Raw genomic sequence first — 16,880 nt, 5'->3', positions numbered from 1 at the left:
TTTCCAGCTTTTACTTGGCAGAAATCTCCATGGCTTTGGGGCATTTACATCAAAAGGGGATCATCTACAGAGACCTGAAGCCGGAGAATATCATGCTTAATCACCAAGGTGGAGATATATACTGTATACAATTTTATAGTAGATAATCATCTTAAAATCCTCCCACACAGGTCATGATCATTTTCAAAGCCCCATAGTCATGTATCTATTATTATACATTCTTCCTTCAGAACTTATGGCATCATAATACTTGCTGAGATTTAGGTATTTAGATATTTATGATTGATGAGATTAAAGGGAATTAGGAATAACCGTGCATTCAGCTGTGTTTTTTGGTTTAATCCTTGCTCTTTATAGCTTGTCATCCTTTGAAATCTTTACATAATATCTGGTGAGCCAAAACCCAGTCCAAACTTTAATTTTGGTTTGTTCCTTAAATTGGAAAGTAAATCTTAACCCTATAAGTTGAGTTTTAATGATAAAGTACATAAGTATTAGAAGCAGTGCTTTTTATGATAAATTTTATTAATGCTGTAAAAAAGGATTAGAATTGAACCAAAATATTTGATGTAGCCTTGGAAAGAAAATGTTTAGTAGGCATCAGTTTATTCTTGCTGTTTGTAACAACAGACATAAAGATCAGAAAGGCTAATATTCTGTACAGCTGTAGGTAGGGCCGACTGAATCTGGATTACATCTCCATGCTACTATAGACAGTTTGATTTATGCAAGAGTAATCTGGGCTAGGTAGACTTCACAATTCACTCATACCCCAAAGGAACAACCAGCCAACTAGGTTATCGGGGTGCTGGTAGCAGTTGCTGATCCTTTGATGTCTGCAAATTGATACATGATGTATTTAAGGGTTTTAAATTTTTGGACAGGGAGTAGTGTGAACAACTAACATTAGTATGAATACATTTCAAATTGTGCTTTCTTTTGTTTTCTTTCTTTTTTTTTTTTTTAGGAGAAATGCTATACTTAACCAAGTACATCATGGGAATCTATGTATCTCTCTCCCTCCCAGTTCTCCCATCCCCCCAAACCTGGATTCTGATTTTGAACTCTAAGGCAAAGAATAGACTAGGGAAGTGACTAGTTAACTTCTTTGTTCCATAAGCTTGACTGTGTCAGGTGGTTCTGTGAAAATAAAGGTCATATTTTTTGTCAGTAAAGTACACGTTTACATTTGTATCAATAGGCCATTGCCTTTTCTTTTCTCTGAAATAAACTTGGAATAGTAGGGTCCTTGGGGTGGCTGAACCACTGGATATCTAATAACAGTTCAGTAAGTCTAAACTTGTTCTTTGTTTTGTGTGAGGTGGTGAGTTTTTCACTTCCTGGATAAGAGATGGTGGTCCCACGCTATAGCAATTTGATTTCTTTTTCTGAACTGGCAGTATTGGCAGAATAAGCTAACTTGTTATAGTGACTTTCTGAGACCATTTTAAAAACTGCCCAGTTAGAGTTCACTGTGGTGAAAGGTTATATATTTGAAGTACAGTGTCACACCTTTAAAAGGTGCACCATATCTTTACAAGGATTTGTGTACTTAAACAAGACTTTCAAGAATTTTTCTTGAAAGGGCTTGCTTTCTCAGGTGGAGGATTCCTTTTTTTTTTTTTTTTTTAAGATTTTATTTATTTATTCATGAGAGACAGAGAGAGGCAGAGACACAGGCAGAGGGAGAAGCAGGCTCCATGCAGGGAGCCCAATGCGGCGCTCCATCTCAGGTCTCCAGGATCGCCCCCTGGGCTGATGGTGGCACTAAACTGCTGAGCCACCCGGGCTGCCCCTGGTGGAGGATTCTAAGTATAGGTGAAGCTAGAGCCTTGGAGCAGCTGTTTTAATTTTTTCTCTATTTTCTCTTTACTTTATAGATTATATCATTGAAAAATGACTCTGTGGTAGCTTTAAAAAGTTAGCATCCCATTTTATGGGTGGCACCTTGCTAGTTTGTATCTTCAAAAAATATTTAAGGCAGAAAATTGAAGGATAGATTATTGTATTGTATGATACATTCAAACACTGCACATGCTTAGAATTCTCAGAATAACTATGCTATGATCTTTCATTGTAGGTCATGTGAAACTAACAGACTTTGGACTATGCAAAGAATCTATTCATGATGGAACGGTCACACACACATTTTGTGGAACAATAGAATACATGTGAGCTGCATGTTGAAAGAAATATAAGTGGTTTTGGGGGGTAATAGCTAACATTTACCTGGTTTATGTAATAGGGTGCTGTATTTTCTGTAGTACCATTTGGCTCTGTATATTGTTTTTAAACTTCTAATTCAGATGATATGCAAATGGTGAATTTTTTAGGCATGTTATTTTTCTCATTGTAGGGCCCCTGAGATCTTGATGAGAAGTGGCCACAATCGTGCTGTGGATTGGTGGAGTTTGGGAGCATTAATGTATGACATGCTGACTGGAGCAGTAGGTGCACAGTTAAAAGCTGCATGTATTATGGTCTGTGCTGAGTAGTTATTAAATCATATGGCAAGAGACCTTTCCTGTGCTTTTTAAAAATGTTACTGATGGAGTTATTTTTAAAAAATTAACACTAGTAATGCTTTATTGGTAGCAGTATGGGCTCCTATACTTTTAAAAACTTTTTTGTTTAAATGATCTGTCATGTCAATCCTGTGAAATAGGTATAAAATAGATACTGCCCTTATTTTATAAAAGGAGAAAGTAAAGCATAACGTGGCTCATTTATTATCACACAACATTAATAATGAAAACCCAGTTTCTTCTGAGATGTTGCTATTCTGTCCTGTTGCTTAAAAACTATAGATCTTAAAAAAAAAAAAAAAAAAAACTATAGATCTTTGGGACACCTGGGTGGCTCAGCGGTTAAGCGTCTGCCTTTGGCTCACAGTGTAATCGTGGGTCTGGGGATCAAGTCCCACATCGGAGCCTGCTTCTCCCTCTGCCTGTGTCTCTGCCTGTCTCTCTTTGTGTCTCTCATGAATAAATAAGTAAAATCTTAAAAAAAAAAAAAAAAAACCCTATATAGATCTTTAGCAGTCAGCCCATATCACAGGACACATTTTTGATCTCTGTGCATAACTGATTCAGGAAATGGATAATTTTATTTTTTATATGCTAATTTTTCTCACTCTCTTCTACTCCTAGCCTCCGTTTACTGGGGAGAATAGAAAGAAAACAATTGACAAAATCCTCAAATGTAAACTCAATTTGCCTCCCTACCTCACACAAGAAGCCAGAGATCTGCTTAAAAAGGTAGGGCATGGGATCCCTGGGTGGCGCAGCGGTTTAGCGCCTGCCTTTGGCCCAGGGCGCGATCCTGGAGACCCGGGATCGAATCCCACATCGGGCTTCTGGTGCATGGAGCCTGCTTCTCCCTCTGCCTGTGTCTCTGCCTCTCTCTCTCTCTCTCTCTCTGTGACTATCATAAATAAATAAATTAAAAAAAAAAGAACTACAGCACTCTCTCTCTAAAAAAAAAAAAGGTAGGGCATGAAATAAACCTCAACTACTAGGATTTAAGTAAATAGAGTTGAGCATACATTTTGAATAAAAAAATCATACACATATATTAAACAAAAAAGCCTACAGTTTTTGCAGGTAAAGTACAAGTTTGTTTGCTTAAAGATTTTCTTTCCTTTTTATTCCCAACCAGTGTTTAGTAGTAATTAGTAAAGCCTATTTTCTCAAAATAGTCGAGCAAATTCTATAAGTAAAAAATAATCACTTTGACTAAGGTTCATCAGTTTGTTTTTTTTTCCTCCCTAAAGCTGCTGAAAAGAAATGCTGCTTCTCGGCTTGGAGCTGGTCCTGGAGATGCTGGAGAAGTTCAAGTAGGGATTGGCCTTTTTGGTGGTTTGAGGGAAAGAGAATGCTAATTATATGTGCTTGTGTCGGTTGTATGTAGTTTAAAGTATAGCTTATTTTGTGGGGCATATGGGGGTCAGTCGGCTAAGCATCTGACTCTTGGTTTTAGCTCAGGTCATGATCTCAGCGTCTTGAGATTGAGCCCTGTGTTGGGCTCCACGCTTAGCGTGGAGTCACCTTGAGAGATTTTGTCTCCCTCTCCCTCCACTTCTCCAGTGAATGCTTTCTTTCTCTCTCAAATAAATAAATAAAATCTAAAAAATAAATAGTATAGTTTATTTTATGATTTGTAACTTCAAACAGTTAATTTGTCAATCCAGTGAAGTCAATTCCCCTTGACTTTTCTTCCTGTTCTTTTTTTCCTAGGCTCATCCATTCTTCAGGCATATTAACTGGGAAGAACTGCTGGCTCGGAAGGTGGAGCCACCCTTTAAACCTCTGTTGGTATGTATACATCAAAGTATATAATTTGAAGGACCTGGTACTTTCTCAGAATAGGAGAATCTTAGAGCATTCAAAAACATTATATTTACAATTCAGAAAACTTTTCACAATCCTTAATTCTGTGCAGTATTTTCAAGGACTACTGCCATCAGCAGTTGATGACTGTATTACCTATTTTTAAGTTGGTTGCCTAAGACAAATATTTCAAGTAACTGAAACTTTTTTACTTTGCTTAATTCAACCCTATTGTATTTTTGTGGGATATAATTTTTTACTCTTACTTTTATTTTTTAAGTTTTATTTATTTAAGTAATCTGCATTCCACATGGGGCTCGATCTCATGACCCCAATATCAAGAGTCCCATGTTCTTCTGACTGAGCCAGCCAGATGCCCCTATTTTATTTTTGATTTTAAATTGAAGTTTAGTTGACATATAATAATATGTAAGTTTTGGGTAAGCAGCATAGTGATATAACAGTTACATACATAACAAAATACTCACCAAGGTAAGTTGGTTACCCTCTGATTCAACCCTATTTTGAATTTGATTTTCTGGGAATTTTTTTCTTCAAAATACAACATATATGTGTATTAGTTTGCTAGGGTTGCTGTAACAAAGTACCACAAACTAGGTGGCTTACACAGCAGTAGTTGGTTATATTATAATTCTGGAGACTAGATGTCCAAGGTCAAGGTGTTGATAGGCTTAGTTCATTAGGAAGGTTGTGAGATAGCTTCTGTTCCACTCTGTGCTTCTTTCCTAGCTTCTGGAGGTTTGCTAACAATCTTTGGCATTCCTTGGAACATCACCTGATCTCTGCTTTTATGTTTGCATTTTCCTTTTGTGCAGATCTGCGTCCATATTTTCCCATTTTATCAGGACACCAGTCATACTAGATTAGGATCTTCCCTACTCTAGAATTACCTCATCTTAACTAATTAAATCTGCGGTGAGGGCAGCCCTGGTGGCACAGCCGTTTAGCGCCGCCTGCAGCCCGGGGTTTGATCCTGGGGACCCTGGATCGAGTCCCACATCGGGCTCCCTGCATGGAGCCTGCTTCTCCCTCTGCCTGTGCCTCTGCCTCTCTCTCTCTCTCTCTCTCTCTCTGTGTGTCTCTGTGTCTCTATGAATAAATAAATTAAAAAAATTAAAAAAAAAGAACTGTTAAATCTGCGGTGACCCTCATTCAAATTAGGTTTTATTCTAAGGTACTTGGAGTTAGAGCTTCAACACATGAATGTTGAGGGGGACACAACTCAAACCATAACAATATGTTTATGAGTAAATTAGTTGGTGTGTTAGTTCTTGTCTTTCTTCCACCTCAGAATTTGAGAAAATACAGCTTTTCTTTTCTTTTCTTTTCTTTTTTTATTGAAGTTCGATTTGCCAACATATAGTATAATACTCAGTGCTCGAAAAAAAAAAAATAATAATACCCAGTGTTCATCCTATCAAGTGCCCCCCTCAGTGCCTGTCACTCACTTACCCCAACCCCCTGCCAACTTCCCCCTCCTCAACACTTGTTCGTTTCCCCGGGTTGAGTCAACTCTCATGGTTTGCCTCCCTCTCTAATTTTTCCCACTCAGTTTCCTTCCTTTCCCTTATAATCCCTTTCACTATTTCTTATATTCCACATATGAGTGAAACCATATGATGATTGTCCTTCTCTGATTGACTTACTTCACTCAGGATAATACCCTCCAGTTCCATCCACGTTGAAGCAAATGGTGGGTATTTGTCCTTTCTAATGGCTGAGTAATATTCCATTGTATATATAGACCACATCTTCTTTATCCATTCATTTGTTGAAGGACATCATAGCTCCTTCCACAGTTTGGCTATTGTGGACATTGCTGCTATAAACATTGGGGTGCAGTGTCCCGGCATTTCATTACATCTGTATCTTTGGGGTAAATACCCAACAGTGCAATTGCTGGGTCATGGGTAGCTCTGTTTTTAACTCTTTGAGGAACCTCCACACTGTTTTCTAGAGTGGCTGTACCAGTTCACATTCCCACCAACAGTGCACGATGGTTCCCCCTTCTCCATATCCTCTCCAACATTTGTTGTTTTCTGTCTTGTTAATTTTCACCAATCTCACTGGTGTGAGGTGGTAGTTTGTTTTTCTGTTTCTTGGGATGAAGGTGGAGGAGAAGGAAAATAATTTGGTCCTGGAGTACAAGGTGACTTGCTTTAGAATTTTTACATATATTAGGACGCCTGGGTGGCTCAGCAGTTGAGTGTCTGCCTTTGGCTCAGGGCATAATCCCGGAGTCCTGGGATCAAGTCCCACACTGGGCTTCCTGCATGGAGCCTGCTTCTTCCTCTGCCTGTGTCTCTGCTTCTCTCTCTGTCTCTCTCATGAATGAATAAAATTTTTTAAAAAAATTTTTTTATATATATAATTGTAAGGAGGCTAATTAACCCTTATGTATCAACTGTCCAGCTTGTCAGGTCATCTTGTTTAAATATAAACAGAACTGGGAAAAAGAAAAAAGGGCAGCCCTGGTGGCTCAGCAGTTTAGCACCTGCCTTCAGCCCAGGGTGCAATCCTAGAGTCCCAGGATCGAGTCCCATGTCAGGTTCCCTGCATGGAGCCTGCTTCTCCCTCTGCCTGTGTCTCTGCCTCTCTCTCTCTCTCTCTCTCTGTGTGTGTGTGTGTTTCTCTCATGAATAAATAAAAATAAAATCTAAAAAAATAAAAATAAAAAAATAAACAGAACTGGGCAGCCTGGGTGGCTCAGCGGTTTAGCACCTCCTTCAGCCCGCCCAGGGTGTGATCCTGGAAACCTGGGATTGAGTCCCAAGTCGGGCTCCCTGCATGGAGCCTGCTTCTCCCTCTGCCTGTGTCTGTGCCTCTCTCTCTCTCTCTCTCTGTCTCTCATGAATAAATAAATACAATCTTTAAAAACAAACAAATAAATAAAAAAAAACAGAACTGCTAGCTATTGGCATAACTAAAAAGCTGACATTTCAAAAAATTAAAAAAAAAAAAAAAAGCTGACATTTCCCCACTTTGTTTGCTTTTTCCCCCTGTTGGTTTGTTTCAGTAAGGATTCAGTCAAGGTCTATACAGTTTGGTTATTGTATTTTTTATGTCTCTTTCCATCTCTAGATACCCCCTCTCAATTATTCTCCTGAGTACTTACTGAAGAAACTAGAGGGTTCTGTCCTGTAGGGTTCCTAACATCTTGATTTTGCTGATTTTATTTTATTTTTCAAAAAGATTTTATTTATTTATTCATGAGAGACACAGAGAGAGAGAGAGAGAGAGAGAGGCAGAGACACAGGCAGAGGGAGAAGCAGGCTCCATGCAGGGAGCCTGACATAGGACTTAATCTCCGGTCTCCAGGATCACGCCCTGGCCTGAAGGCGGTGCTAAACTGCTGAGCCACCTGGGCTGCCCCAATTTTGCTGATTTTTTTTTTTTTTTTTTATAAATGTGCTTTATTTTTTTAATTTTTTTTTTTTTAATTTTTATTTATTTATGATAGTCACAGAGAGAGAGAGAGAGGCAGAGACACAGGCAGAGGGAGAAGCAGGCTCCATGCACCGGGAGCCTGACGTGGGATTTGATCCCGGGTCTCCAGGATCGCGCCCTGGGCCAAAGGCAGGCGCCAAACCGCTGCGCCACCCAGGGATCCCAATTTTGCTGATTTTAAAACCCCATTGTGTCATTGACCATATGGTGTAATTAGTTCCCTGTATTTAGATTTTGATTTTGATTTAGAGAATTAATCTGATTGAGATAAAACTTTTGATGTTACATATTTTGGTCAGGAGGCATAATGTATGTATTTGTATTTTTTTTAGTGATGTTAGTGGTCATTGATCATTGCCTACATTGGTGATTCTTAGCTAAGGTCAATTTGGTAAGGTTTGGAGATAAGTTATCACCACTTGAGGAGGAGATGCTACTGGTTTGCAGTGGGTAGAGGCCAGAGATGCTGCTAAACATCCTCTGTTACACAGGATAGGCCCCTACAACAAGAGTTATCAAGCCCGAAATATCAGTAGCGCTGAGAATGAGAAACTCTGGCCTAGCTTGAAGATTTCGTTAGGGGTTTGCAAAATTCTTATTCTAATACTATTATTAATTCTTCATTAGTGAATTTTTCCCTAAAAAGAAACTTAGATTGTTCATACAGGAAAGGCAGGATAAATGTTTGTTTCCTTCCCAGTTTTCAAAATAATAAATTAGTTCTTTAACATCTTCCAAAATTGACCAATGAATTCTGTAATTTTTTTAAAAGTATAATTATGAACTTATGCTTTTGAATATATTTGTGTTTCAATCCATTGCAGTAATTTTTGCTGATGCTTAGTTTTTATCATCTTTGGATACTGGGTGCTTCTTCATGTTGGTTCCCTGGCTCTTTTGACATGACCACAAAGTCTGATGTTGTATCAGGGAGAAGGAATTAAAGAAACAGATGTAGTGGTTAAATTTAGGTGATGTTTTTCATAAGCAAATAGACTCATACAGAGTAGAATACCATTTTTGCTCCTTGAGAAATCTGTAGTCAGATGAAATAATAGGAGAAGAAACTTCAGAGCATTTTATAAATGTGTTTTGTGTTGAAACTCTGCTTCAAAAAAAAAAAAAAAAAAAAAAAGAAACTCTGCTTCAGTAGTTTTTCAGGTTTATCATACACCTGCAGTAGTCAACTAAGCAAATTATCTCTAATAGAAAATTTAGCCAGTGGACTAGGCACACTGAAGCTTTTTAAGTGGGAAAGACTGACATTCAAATTTTTTTTAAATGGTGTGTACTAATAAAAATCTACTTTAATATGTTTTAAATTTGAAGATGTAATTTGACCTTTGAAACTTCCCACCTGTATTTATTCTTTAGTCTGTGCCTGCTAAGACTATTCTGAGATTTTATTATAGTCAAACCCTGTGAAGAGTTCTAGCTAGAGCCTTCTCTAATGTAAGTAATGGCATTTGGTTGATATGTATAATATAGACTATTCATCATTTTCTAATTTTGTTTTTCACAAAGCAATCTGAAGAGGATGTGAGTCAGTTTGATTCAAAGTTTACACGTCAGACACCTGTTGACAGCCCAGATGACTCAACTCTCAGTGAAAGTGCCAACCAGGTCTTTTTGGTAAGTGAAAGAATTTCCATGTAGCCATGAGAAAATCAAGTATGAATTCAAGTATGATGGACCCTTTTCAATAAGAAAATTCAGTTTACTTGCTTTGCGGTTGATACAGATAACCTGAGATACTATTTTTAATTTAGTTATATTTAATGTTTTTTAAGTTTTCTAATTGCTAAGTTAGAAAATTGATTCTCATGATCGAGTATCCATTTCAGCAGTTAGAGTAGGACTATATAATTCTTTGGAGTATATGATTCCTTTTTTAGATAGGCCATTGACTTAAAATGTTTGACTCAGTATCTCAATTGGAAGTCACACTATTATAACCATAGGAGAAGAGCTCACTATAACTATTCTGTTCCTGAATTAGCTACAGATTTTTGGTACATGTAGTATAACTTTGTAGGGGATTTTTAACCTGTTGATTGTGAATATTTGACATCAAAATATATTGACTGGTTCATAGGAAACAGTAGTAGATTTATTTTCATTGTGGAAGTATCTGTATTGATTTGTACCTTGTCTCCTCAAATAGAAAAGCAAAGCTGAGGCACCTGGGTGACTCAATTGGTTGGTCATCTGCCTTCAACTCAGGTCATGATCCCAGGGTCTTGGGTTCGAGCCCCCCATTAGGGTCCCTGCTCCATGGGTCTGCTTCTCCCTTTCCCTCTGCCTGACACTCCCCCTGCTTGTAGTCTCTCTTTGTCAAATAAATAAATAAAATCTTAATGGGATCCCTGGGTGGCGCAGCGGTTTGGCGCCTGCCTTTGGCCCAGGGCGCAATCCTGGAGACCCAGGATCGAATCCCACATCAGGCTCCCGGTGCATGGAGCCTGCTTCTCCCTCCGCCTGTGTCTCTGCCTCTCTCTCTCTCTCTGTGACTATCATAAATAAATAAAAAATTTAAAAAAAAAAATTAAAAAAAAAATAAAATAAATAAAAAATAAAATAAAATCTTAAAAGAAAAAAAAAGCAAAGCTTTTAGATTTTTTTAAATCTTTTTTTACAGATTGTAGACTTTGATAACAAAAACCTCATTTTTTTCCTTTGTTACTTGGCATTATCCTTTGTCATTTCTTTTTGGACTATCTCTAGGGAGAATGGAATATGGAGAAAATAATAATTTGGAAGTTGGGTTTTTTCCCCTTATTTCTGAGTTCACTAGATATGTCACTAATTCTCAATTTTTTTTTTATACTATTCACATTATAATACATAATAGTGTTGTAGTCTTTTGGGGCAGAGGGTAAGTTCTAAAGTTAGCATGGAACGGAGAAATTGTGTAAAATTAGTCTTAAATCACCATAGTACAGTATAGTTTTGAGTAAATTTTGAATAATAATTTTATAAATGTTTGATTATATAGTGATATAAGAGTAGAGCACATATGCAAAATATAATTTTACAATATTTTCAATTTACCTAAGGAATGAAATATGAATGCATGATGTTAAGTTTATGTCTACATGAAGCAAAATCATTGTATACTCCTTAGCAAAATCTCTCATGTTCTGTTAGTGAAGTATTCATGATTCATTTTAATTCTTGCATAGCTTTCTTTTTTTTCTCTTGTGATACAGAATTTTGTTTTCTACTGATGTGGAGTTTAAAGCTCTGATTTAACATAGAGGTCAGGCAAGCCCCGGTGGCGCAGCAGTTTAGCGCGGCTTGCAGCCCTGGGTGTGATCCTGTAGACTGAGGATTGAGTCCCACATCGGGCTCCTTGCATGGAGCCTGCTTCTCCCTCTGCCTGTATCTCTGCCTCTCTCTCTGTGTGTGTGTCTCTCATGAATAAATAAATAAAATCTTAAAAAAAAAATAACATAGAGGTCTTTTCCTCAGTTGGGCTTTGCAAAGTTTCAACTAGTTTGACAATTTTGCCCCCATAAAAAAGTCTAGATATATCTTACCTTGCTATAAGGAAATCTAGAGTCATGGTGGCAAAGGTTATATAACTAAGCCTTCATTGCCAGTTAAACTTTTCATAATTACTTAAACTGGCCAAATATAAACACAAGAATAATTCATTTGTTAGGTTATAGACAGACTTCTTTATGTAAAGTGGATCCCTAAAAATTAATTAAAAATAGTAACATCCCACTTACATGCAGATTGTGATCATAGCAACTTCGGTTCAATAATTATTTAAATTCCTATCACAGAATTAAAGGAAATTCAAAGCTGAAGAAGGAACAGCCTGGTCCTCTTGGTAGTTATGGCTTTAGCCCACTAGACTGTGGGGAAATGGCTTCTAAAGTCCACATATACCTGTCACAAAGAATATGCACGGCAGAATTGCACCTCACTCTTTAGGACTTCACCCGGAGGCTTTGTGCTATAACTCATAATGGCTATTCATAGGTGACTATAATAGTAAATTGAAGGGAAGTTAGGTGGAGGACTGATTGTTAAAGGGATAAACATTGACAGCAAGAGGGACAGCTGGGTGGCTCAGTGGTTGAGCATTTGCCATCGGCTCAGGGTGTGATCCCAGGGTCCTGGGATCGAGTTCTGCATCAAGCTTCCCGCAGGGAGCCTGCTTCCCTCTCTGCCTCTGTGTGTCTCTCATGAATTAAAAAAAAAAAAAAAAAAATCTTTAAAAACATTGACAGCAAGAGAAATGACACCTGGTAGCTGGATAGCAAGGCCTAAGAAAGAACTAAAGCTAACAAAACTGCCTGATTGCCTATTACAATTGAGGGTTTTCACAATGCTGAGGGTTTTCCCTCATACATTCAAGAAAATACCAAATCTATCCAATCATTGGTATAAAACCAGAGAGATCACACATGCTAAGTTGGAGAATTCTCTTTTTACTAGGGTGTGATAATGAGAAACTGGGATGTGATGATCTTAGTTGCTTGTGTTCATGTAGCTAGAAACACTAGAATTTTCTTTGCATTCCTCTTGGTATTTAATATCTTAACATAGAGCCTCAATTTTCCTGTTTTGTTCTACTCCTTTCAACAAAGCGTGGAATATTGTTTGCTAGCATATGGGGCTCAGTAGAATTCTGTCTTCTTGAGGTCTGTGCCTCAAGAAATGGTTTGAAAGAATCTAACTGGTATGAAATGAGATTGGGGAGATGGGAGTATACAGAGTGGTGATTTAGGTGTGCATTGTTGTTTTGGTGTGTCAGACTAAAACCACATTTTCTTGATGTATATGACACAGTGCCATTCTGTAGTCTACAATTACTATCTTTCAGGGTTTTACATATGTGGCTCCATCTGTACTTGAGAGTGTGAAAGAAAAATTTTCCTTTGAACCAAAAATCCGATCACCTCGAAGATTTATTGGCAGCCCACGAACACCTGTCAGGTATTCAGACTTTGTTATTCTCACTTTTTTTTTTTTTTTTAAACCTAGAAGAGTATGCTTAAGAAATTTATGCCAGGTTACATAAATAAAAGAGCTGTCATATTCTCTTTGGTTGACATAAGCACAGCATCTACATCTTATTGTATGCTATATATACTTTCCCTCCTGTGAAAGTTGCTGCACTGGCAAATGTCTTCCTTACCCATTCATTCAACATTTACTGTGTACCAGGGACTGTGTTGCATAATGGGGGTACATGGTTAGCATAGGAATTGCCCTTGTTCTGATGAAGCTTACAGTTAGTGAGAAGAGAGTCAAAACAACTGAAGAAGGAAATATAAGAAATATGTAATCACAAGTAGTATCAAGTTACTATATGAAGAAAAATATAAAGAGTGTGGTGGTAGCAAATAACAACAGGGGGGCTTCTGTTCGTGATCGGAGAACCAGGCCTCCCTGATGAAGTAAATTCTAAGAACGAAGAGAAAAAGCCACCTACACAAAAATCAGAAGTATTAAGGGTGTTACAGGTAGAGCAACAGCCCATGTAAAAGCCCTAAGGGAGGAAAAAACTTGGTCTTGGAAATGAAAGGGTGGTCAATGTTCCTGACATGTGAGTGAGGAAGAGAAAGGTTTGGAGAAGTATTTCATCTTAAATGTAATGGAAAGCTCTTTTAAGTGGGGAGTAAAATGATTTAAAAAATATATGTATCATTGAGGGTTTTACACAGGCAGTAATAGAGGTAAACAGACCAATTAGGAAACTCTAGCAGTTAGTCTAGGGGAGCAATGGCCTTTGTACTAAATTCACACAAAAATAAAATTAAATAAAAATAAATGCCACATCACCCCACTCCTTTTAAAAATAAGGGAAATATTTCTTGTGAGATAATCCTTGAGATAAATGAATGATAGCTCTTCCTTGTCTTAAAGCCCGGTCAAATTTTCTCCTGGGGATTTCTGGGGAAGAGGTGCTTCAGCCAGCACAGCAAATCCTCAGACACCTGTGGAATATCCAATGGAAACAAGTGGAGTAGAGCAGATGGATGTGACAATGAGTGGGGAAGCTTCAGCACCACTTCCAATACGACAGCCGAACTCCGGGCCATACAAAAAACAAGCTTTTCCCATGATCTCCAAACGACCAGAGCACCTACGTATGAATCTATGACAGAGCAATGATTTTAATGAATTTAAGGCAAAGAAAAAAAAAAAAAGGTGGGGAAGGGATGTGTGAGCATCCTGTAAGGTGAAACAAGAAGACTCAAAATGACAGTCTCGAAGAGTCAGTGTCATTACATTGAACACTTTGGATAGAGGAAAAATAAACATGGATTTTTAAAAAATCAATCAATGGTGCAAAAAAAAGAAAAAACTAAAGCAAAATAGTATTGTGGAACTCTTAGGCACATCAATTAATTGATTCCTAGCGACATCTTCTCAACCTTATCAAGGATTTTCATGTTGATGGCTCGAACTGACAGTATTAAGGGTAGGATGTTGCTTCTGAATCACTGTTGAGTTCTGATTGTATCGAAGAAGGGTTATCCTTTCATTAGGCAAAGTATGAAATTGCCTGTAATACTTGCAACTAAGGACAAATTAGCATGCAAGCTTGTTCAAACTTTTTCCAGCAACATGGAATCAAAGACAAAAGAAACTTAACAATTGATGTTTTACGTGCAAACAACCTGAATCTTTTTTTTATATAAATATATATTTTTCAAATAGATTTTTGATTCAGCTCATTATGGAAAACATCCCAACTTTAAAATGCAAAATTATTGGTTGGTGTGAAGAAAGCCAGACAACTTCTGTTTCTTCTCTTGGTGAAATAATAAAAATGCAAATGAATCATTGTTAACCACAGCTGTGGCTGCTCGTTTGAGGGATTGGGGTGGACTTGGGGTTTATTTTCAGTAACCCAGCTGCAATACCTGTCTGTAATACTAGAAAAAAAATCTATTTAATCATTTCTACTCGCAGTACTGCTATGTGCTAAGCTTAACTGGAAGCTTTGGAATGGGCATAAGTTGTATGTCCTACATTTCACCCTTGTCCTGGGCCTGCATTGCACTGGAATGGTGGAATACCGCCACCTGTTCTTATACCAGTATTTGGTTCAAGACGCCAAATGTTTTCAGCCTATGGCTGAAGAAGGATGGAAAAGAGTCAGGATAAAATGCATACTGAGGGCAGTAAAGTGAGGAAGAGAGGGAGATCCAGGGGAAGAGGGTGTTGTCATGTTTCACCCTCTATGTCTAATCTCTTTACAGCAAATTGGTAAGATTTTAAGTTTTACTTTAACTGTTTTTGCTGTCTACCTTCCTTACATTTTTTTTTCCTCAACAGTTTGAAAAGGAAAAAAAAAAAGTATTTTTCTTTCTCCTATCCTGGGGCTACATTTTTTGATTGTAAAAATATTTGATGGCCTTTTGATGAATGTCTTCCACAGTGAATAAGAAAACTTAGTGGCTTAATTTAGGAAACATGTTAACAAGACACTATGTTTTTGAAATTGTAACAAAATCAACATAAGTGATATATACAGGTACAAAGAATAAAAATAAAGGTAACTTTACCTTTCTTAAATACTTCCTGCCTTAAAGAGAGCATTTCCATGACTTTAGCTGGTGAAAGGGTTTAATATCTGCAGAGCTTTATAAAAATACATTTCAGTGCATACTGGTATAATAGATATCATGCAGTTGCAGATGAGTCTTACCACCTTTTTTTGGTTTTTATAATGTCTTCAGTCTGAGCGTGCAAAGTCAATTTGTAATATTTTGCAGCCCTACAGTTTTTTTAAATAGATGCTGCTTGCTATGTTTTTCAAACCTTTTGAGCCATAGGATCCAAGCCATAAGATTCTTTATGCATGTTGAATTCAGTCAGAAAAGAGCAGAGCTTTGCTTATTTAAATGGCAATTCAAGTGAGATGAGATGAAATCCTATGACATTAGGCAAAATAGAACCATGAAGAATGATTGGAAATATACCTTTTCAATTGTGGCAATAAATGAAAGAATTGGTAACAGTTCATCTTTGGACAAAGTTTTTTTTTTTTTTTTTTTTTTTTTTTTTTTAATCACTTCCTCTAGACCCCTTCCTTCCTTATTGCAGCAGCCTACTGAGAACTTTAAAACTGTAGCTAGTAAATTAGAAGCTACAATAATGATAAGGGCAGAAATTTTATGTCTGAAAAAAACAGAACCCAAAAGCTATGGTGATAGGTTCAGGCTTTATTTCAGACTGTAAATGGCTTGTGCTACTCTGATACTTGTTTTCAAATGTGTTTTTACTAACTGTAGTGTTGACTGCCTAACCAAATTCCAGAGAAATTTTTACACCAAAACAGTCCTCCTCAGTCCTATTTGCTAGTAATATTTGCACTGTGATTGGCTGGCTCTGATTACCCCATAAACTATTTTCATAATTAGTACTGCCAGCAGTAGTGGCATACACTGCAACTTTTCTGCATAAAAAGCATTAATTACATGCCTACCACCCATACAAATAGTCTTTCAAACTTAAGTGAAATTAATTTCCATTGCTGTGGCAAGTTTACTGAGAAATTGTTTCATAAATGGATATCCCTACTATGACTGTGAAAACATGTCAAGTGCCACTTTAGTGTCACAGACAGAAAGCACACACCTATGCAATATGGCTTACCCTATATTTATTTGTAAAAATCCAAGCATAGTTTAAAATATATGATGTCAATATTACTAGTCTTAAGTTTTTAAGAGGGTTCTTTATGATTATTCCAGGTAAGTGTATAAAAGAGATTAAGTGCTTTTCTTTCATCACTTATTTTCTTTAAAATCAGCTATTACAAGATATTTTTTTACTTTATACATGTTTTTTAATTAAAATATAATCACTGAGAACTGAAGTTTACTAATTTTGATTTTATAAGGTTTGTAGCATTACAGAATAAACTGGGATTTATAAACCAGCTGTGATTAACAATGTAAAGAATTATTGAACTTGAATCAGATTTTTAGGAAAATTATGTTCTTTTCCCCCTTTATGGTCTCACCTAATTTGAATCCTTCAAGAAGAATTTTTCCATACTATTTTTTGAGATAGAAGATAATTGGGGGGTGGGGGTTAAGAATGCATGTATGA

General features: G+C 37.1%; 1 protein-coding gene across 2 annotated transcripts in view; it reads left to right on the top strand.

The window, feature by feature from the left end:
• The window catches only part of RPS6KB1 (ribosomal protein S6 kinase B1), a 40,750-nt gene extending 24,965 nt beyond the window's left edge, over positions 1-15,785 (top strand). Inside the window, exons 7-15 of one of the 2 annotated variants that reach the window (XM_041724481.1) lie at positions 8-108; positions 2,081-2,171; positions 2,357-2,447; positions 3,150-3,257; positions 3,773-3,835; positions 4,236-4,313; positions 9,321-9,428; positions 12,634-12,746; positions 13,680-15,785. In XM_041724481.1, coding sequence (XP_041580415.1) covers positions 8-108; positions 2,081-2,171; positions 2,357-2,447; positions 3,150-3,257; positions 3,773-3,835; positions 4,236-4,313; positions 9,321-9,428; positions 12,634-12,746; positions 13,680-13,917 — 991 coding nt within the window. In that variant the 3' untranslated portion in view covers positions 13,918-15,785. Of the gene's footprint in view, positions 1-7; positions 109-2,080; positions 2,172-2,356; positions 2,448-3,149; positions 3,258-3,772; positions 3,836-4,235; positions 4,314-9,320; positions 9,429-12,633; positions 12,747-13,679 lie in introns of those variants that run through there. The other variant, XM_041724484.1, reaches the window with a different exon arrangement.
• The last annotated feature ends 1,095 nt before the right edge of the window (positions 15,786-16,880 follow it).

Source organism: Vulpes lagopus, chromosome 12 (assembly GCF_018345385.1).
Source record: "Vulpes lagopus strain Blue_001 chromosome 12, ASM1834538v1, whole genome shotgun sequence".
In the NCBI taxonomy this organism is placed as follows: Eukaryota; Metazoa; Chordata; class Mammalia; order Carnivora; family Canidae; genus Vulpes; species Vulpes lagopus.
This window is presented reverse-complemented; position numbering and strand designations above follow the sequence as displayed.